The sequence below is a fragment of the Acyrthosiphon pisum genome, chromosome A2 (genome assembly GCF_005508785.2).
Source record: "Acyrthosiphon pisum isolate AL4f chromosome A2, pea_aphid_22Mar2018_4r6ur, whole genome shotgun sequence".
Lineage (NCBI taxonomy): Eukaryota > Metazoa > Arthropoda > Insecta > Hemiptera > Aphididae > Acyrthosiphon > Acyrthosiphon pisum.
In genome coordinates, this window is record NC_042495.1 from 42,446,308 (window position 1) to 42,452,674 (window position 6,367).

The 6,367-nt window shown below is 27.5% G+C and overlaps 1 protein-coding gene across 2 annotated transcripts; it reads left to right on the forward strand.

Annotated features, from left to right (window-relative positions):
* The first annotated feature begins 3,020 nt into the window (after nt 1-3,020).
* On the forward strand, nt 3,021-5,834 carry LOC103309502 (ATPase family AAA domain-containing protein 5). 2 transcript variants are annotated; one of them, XM_016804519.2, is made up of 6 exons: nt 3,021-3,634; nt 3,717-3,978; nt 4,735-4,942; nt 5,020-5,171; nt 5,242-5,431; nt 5,503-5,834. In XM_016804519.2, the coding sequence occupies exons 1-5, from the start codon at nt 3,261-3,263 to the stop codon at nt 5,383-5,385; spliced, it is 1,140 nt and encodes a 379-aa protein (XP_016660008.1). In that variant the 5' UTR covers nt 3,021-3,260; the 3' UTR covers nt 5,386-5,431; nt 5,503-5,834. The 2 variants fall into 2 exon arrangements, with proteins under 2 accessions (XP_016660008.1, XP_008183276.1); XM_008185054.3 differs by having other exon boundaries at nt 5,242-5,834.
* Nucleotides 5,835-6,367: the final 533 nt, after the last annotated feature.

The following is a 6,367-nucleotide window of genomic DNA, read 5'->3' on the forward strand; positions in this document are numbered from 1 at the left end:
AAAAAATATTATTACTACGACTTTAGTTTGATTGTAGTAAATATAACAAAAATAATTGTTTTTACAATTTTAATATATTTTTTTTTCTTCTCTTTAACTAATCGATGATAGTCGTTGAGAAACCGTGTATATTTCATGATTAACTTACAATTATTACTACCTAATAAGTAAATTAACTCGTTTTCTTGTACTGAATGTCTGAATACCAAATATCTAACACCTGTATAATATAATTCTTTATTTTAGATTTTTACTTGAACATACTAAAATCTTTCATTTAGTATACCGCACGGATAAAAATAACGTTATACCGTATACCGTATGGCGTATACCATTGGTACGACGATACGAGTTAACCTTATATCGATATTTTAAATCGTTATAATTCTGGTGGCGAATAAACATCACGAACAAATACAGTCCGACCTTGATAACTCGCAATTCTCGACCCCCCCCCCCCGAAATGTTAAGAAAATTAAAAAATTATTTTAATGGTCTATGATAGTCGCTCAAAAAGTCTTAAATTGTATTTAAAATATTTAAAAATGCACTACCTATACAGTGGCGTGCTCAGGAACTTTAAATGGGGGACACTATTTTTTTTTTAAATAAACAAAAGAAAGCGGATAAGTGGAAGTCGCTCTACTGTACATAGGCTACAATTGAATGACAGAAAATTTAAATTCAATGGTATATATCATGTGTGCAAAAAACGGTTCTGAGCAGAGACGGTTTGGCAGCCTAGGATACTGCATATTATATTTATATTGTTCTTATTAATATATCTAGGTACATTTTTAACTACTAAATCATTTTAGAAGCTAATGGTTTTACAATGGTTTTTATTTATTTTTTTATCCTAATACAAATTATCATATATCATTGAATTCAAGTTTAATACAATCCATTATACATTGACCCACTTGTAACCTGCTATACAGCAGAGAGACATCCACTTACCCGCATTTTAAATTTTAAGTTTGATAAATTTTGTCGAAATTAAAACTTTAAATATTTATAAAAAAATGTGTGTATATGTATTTTTAATATTTTTCAACTGCTATTGTAAAAATATATTAGGGGCCGTGTATTATATTTTCACGCTTTTTGACCAAACAAATAAAAATGTATTGTTATATATTAATAAAAAAAAAAATACAATATAAGAAAATCGTTACATGAGAAATTGAGTGAATATCCAATGATGTTAAAATTTGAACTTCAAACGCTCATAAAAATTCAATTTGATTTTCCGGTAAACATTTTTTTTTGATAAAGGTAGACAAACTTATGAGGAATATTGTATTAAATTATCAAATTTTAGATAGTTAGATTTAAAAATAAAATTTTTTATGAATTTCTTACTCAAAATAATTTGCATATTTTCGTGATTTTTTTGTAATTGGTCAATATTCGAATTGAATGCTTATAAAAAAAAATTGTGACTGTATTTATATATTTTTCAACTGCTATTGTTAGAATATACTAAGTACCTCGTATTAAATCTCGAACTTGTTGACTCAACGAATAAAATTAATAATTAATAAAAAATGAATGACTATAAACAGCTGTAATAACTAATAAGTGGTTTTCTGTAGGTCAGCAAAAAAAGACAATAGGGGGATATAACCCCTAACCTCCCCCCTGAGCACGCCATTGTACCTATAAGTATTAACACTTTTCAGCTATCTACCTGTGCTAGTATGTATTTAATGTGTAAAAGTGTAAAAGTTGATCAGCCACCCCCGAAAAAAAAATCCTGGCTACGCTACTGGTGACAATATTTAATTTGTTTCATTCGTTAGAACCCAGTTAATCGTGAATGGTGGTGGCAGTGGCGCAACTAGGGCTGAAATGTTAGTGGGGGGCTGTAGCCCCCATCTGACATTACATGAAAGGTAACCCGTAGGGCGATGCCCCCACACCCCAATATATGTTCACTTAAAAATATAAAAAATCATACAAACAAAATCAATTATTTATTTACTCAAGTATTTAATTATACCTTATTTTTTAATATTTATATTATAATTTTCAAACATTAACAATATAATATTATTTGTTTAATACCTTTATAGGTACCTATTATATAATTATAGTAATAAAATATTAAATATTACATTCCCTAATAATATTTTAACAATATGTAAATAATAATTATTATTTATTAGAAGTAGATTTTACAAGTTTTACTTAGTATAGGTAGATACAATATTTAAAAGATTATAAAATAAAAATATTTCGAATGATCCATACATCAAATAAAATAAATTATTATTTAACAAATAGTTAATGAATGTAGTTATCTAATTAGTAATCTTTTAAAAGAACTATTAAAATATTATGTAGTTTCACATCGTGATATAAAATAAAACAATATTACCTACCTATTGTTAATTTTTGAATATTATTTATTATATATTAATTTTTTAATGAAAAGTATAGGTACCTATATTATATAAGTAAAATAATATATTTGTAATTAAATATTAATAATGTACCTAATAATTACATTAATTACGTTTTAAAAATGCCATGTGATTGTCAGTAATATTGTAGTCTAGGGATTATTTTTCCTAGGGTAAGTACCTATACTGTAAAATTATGTGTAATAATCTTACCAAATACAAAATAGTTGATATCATACCGACATAAATTGTTTCCTTTATGATAGGTGATATAAAAAAAAGGTTAAATAAAAATTTAAAAAATTTAATTTTTTTCAAAAAAAATAATAAGAAATACAGTTTAATTTTAAAGATTTGTTAATTTTTTATGAAAGAATTGAATAATTTATTTTAAGGGGGCTATAACAAGTTTTGGGGGGCTAAGCCCCGCCAACCCCCCTAGTTGCACTTATGGGTGGCGGTAAAAAATTTGGTTTTGGTCTACTCGTATTTGACAATGAACAATATTAGATATTATTTTGTTTATGTTGCCGCGCAATAATATACTGAAACGTTACGTAACTGTTATACCGCGGTTACGGTTGAGACGATAAAAAAAAACTGGCGGGAACGTTGCATTCCGTCAGTCCGATAAGATGCGATAACCGTGGACTGTCTGAGAATAATATTACTGCTATTTATGAATTAATAAAGTATGAATAAATTGCGTTAGTTGTACAAATACACAATTCAACAGTTGTCATGTCACAACTCTTTTTTAAACAATAAAATCTGTTATCGTCACTGAATGTCAATTCCATTGCTGTGATTTCTACCAACAAAGTTTGAGTGATCATCATCAGCGTACTGACGATGGTTGGACGCACGGCTAAGAGGTCATCGGATGACTGCGTTTTTGCGGACACAAAGAAAAAGAAAATTTCCAAAGAAAAAGGAGAGACAGATACAGTGGTGTCCAATGAAAAATCGTCCACGCTCTGCAACGGCGACTTGAGGCAGAAAAAGGCATTTTTTGCATATTTCGGTAAGTCATTTGATGAGGGCAAAAACAGCTCTGTCGTCTACAATGATGACAATTCGAAAACCACCGATTCCAACAACAGTGTGACAAAACAGAATATCATCATTAAAACTAGTAGTTGTGGTGATAGTTCAAAAACTCCGATAGTCATTAACACAAAGAAAAAAGATGTTCAGCTGCCCAATGACGCTGTTTGTATCATTAAGTATGAAATGTTTTAACAATTTATAGTATCTTTTACCTGAGTTATTGTCATTCACAATGTTTTCTTATAACTATGGTTTCAGGAGTAATGCCAACTTGCCTTATATCAGTAGTTTTGTTGAAGAATTCGGATGTTTTCCTAAGATCACACATGCTAACCATTTGACATCTTTGAGGTCATCAGATCCTATACTCTATTTGAAGGAAGAAGTATTCCATGATAATTGTAATAAAAACTCTATTCTTACATTTAAAACTGTTCACTCTTTACCTAAGCGCCTAGTATTAGAGCCCTACCAAATGGAAATTAATTTTCCATACATGATTTCATCTTTAAAAACATCTGTAAGTATTTAGATTTAAGAATAGTGTAACAATACATACCTATTGGATATTGGTACAAAATTAGCATTTAAGACGCCATGTACGTAATATACCAACAATGTGTTTGCATTGTATTAGTCTCAGACTTTGATACAATCTGTTTGTAATTACTGTGTATTGAAACACAAATATTTTCTGCTACAAAAACTTATATATTTTATTAGGTATATTTATTTTCCTTATTTTTTTTGCTAATAATTATTCTATGATATTAATCGTTAAAATAAATCAATACCTTCTTAATATTAATCCAATCGTTTGAAACCAAGTGCCTAAATCATTTTTCAATAGATTTTTGCATCAATTTAACTATCTATATTTAAGTTTTAGGATAGTTGATCTTAATACTATAACTTTCAGAACTGATCTTTATATGATATTAACATCTTTATCCTAACTAAATAAAATAGTATAAACCTCTTTTATTTGGTTTCCGGATGACTTGCTGAAGCCACTTAATATTAAATAGTATAAATAAATTATTTAAATATATTTCATACCTTTAGGTTTTTTTTATGATAATTTAATTTATTTTGAATTAAATATTTAAATACTTCATACAACTCTTGTGATGACTTATACTTTTAAACTAAACATATCATTATTTATCATTTCATACTCACAAAAATGTTAGGTAGTCTTTTATACAAATGTGTACTAATAAAAACATGCACTTGAAAATATGGTAATTTACTTAAAGATGATTTTTATTTACAGGTACCAAATTTTCCAGTTTCAGATTTTCATAAAAATTTGAAGAAAAAACATTCAATGGCAAAAAAATCTACGACAGATATTGAATCTATGTGGATTGATAAATATAAGCCAATGTGTAAAGAAGAGGTGCTTGGCAATGGTAAACTTGTTAAGGATTTGAAGAATTGGTTAGCACCTAATAAGAAAAATTCTAAAAAGTCAAAAAAAGGTTAGTTTTAACACAACAAATATTGAAAATGTATAATTTAGTTAATATAATTTTTTCTAATATTTTGTTATTTTTAGGTCAAAAGTATGATGATGATGATGATTTTATCTTTGATAGTGATAGCGAATCTAGTTGTAAACAACAACTTAACTTAGCAATTTTACTTGGACCTAGTGGTTGTGGTAAAACTAGTGCAGTTTATGCTATAGCCAACGAACTTAATGCAAATGTAATTAAATTGTTAATCATCTTTGCAAACATAAACATAAAAATAACTTGGTATTTAATGTATTGTATAGGTGATAGAGTTGAATGCTTCCTGTAACAGAAATGGAAAACGTATTATTACTGATTTAATGGAAGCTACACAATCACATGCAGTAGAAAAAAACTGTTTATTAAATCTACTAAAAGGTTTAGTATATAATATAGACTATATTTGAGGCGTTACGTAGCAAAGTCAGCAATCTCCAAACGCAGTGATTTTTGGTAAATGTAGAAAAACTGTTACCTTAATTTCTTGTATTTTTCCATGATATTTTATTTTTGTTGATTAATAGTGAAAGTTTGGTGTTATTCCCTGTATTCATATAATTTGTTAAATGTCGATAACATTAAATAATAAAGGAGGGAAAATGGACTTTGTCAAATTTGCTGCGGAACCCAAGGAGATTGCCGCTTTTGCCACAGAAACGTAGATAATGTATTATATGGTATTATGATTGGAGATTGCTCTCTTTGCTGCAATCAGCTAGTATTAAAATGTTTTTATCTCAATGGGGTATTATATGTAATAAGAATTAGTGTTACCAATCGACACAGAGTAAAAAGTATTATATGAATATTATCAAAACATTTATTTCAAAAAAACTGGAGATCGCTGACTGCCACGTAACGCCTCATTTGTAGAATAACTCTTGAACCTATATTTTGATCTAAGACAGAAAGCCTAATATAACTATAGAAAGTGTAAGCCTTGAAATAAGTGAATTTGCTTTATAATTTAATGTTTTATGGATAGTGACAAAAAATGTTTGTGTATTATCAATAATCCTCTTAAGACGATATCAGTGTAACATTGGTTGTCTCTTTCACATACTCATTGTAGAAAAACTGAACCATTAATTTATCATGGTCTAGCTAAGAATTGTATTAGCAGAAAACATTACAAACTCTACTTAAAAATTGTTAATTTTATACTTGAAGATTCTTCAATTTTTTTTAGATAACATAGATTATAGAACATATTTAATTGTTTATTTATCTATTGTATAATAAATGAGCAATGTACAATTACAAAATAAATATGAATTGTACATCTAGAATTTATAGAAAACAGTTGAATACATAAAATCATGGCTAATTTATAATAAGTTTTAAGTTAATTATAAAAGTTTCTTTAATATTTTACATTTTGGAAAAATT

Excerpts from the sequence above, each read along its gene's own strand:
- LOC103309502 (XM_008185054.3), top strand. The coding sequence starts at position 3,261 with ATGGTTGGACGCACGGCTAAGAGGTCATCGGATGACTGCGTTTTTGCG. Across the intron at positions 3,635-3,716 it reads GACGCTGTTTGTATCATTAA|GAGTAATGCCAACTTGCCTT; the intron begins GTATGAAATGTT and ends CTATGGTTTCAG. Across the intron at positions 5,172-5,241 it reads CCAACGAACTTAATGCAAAT|GTGATAGAGTTGAATGCTTC; the intron begins GTAATTAAATTG and ends TGTATTGTATAG.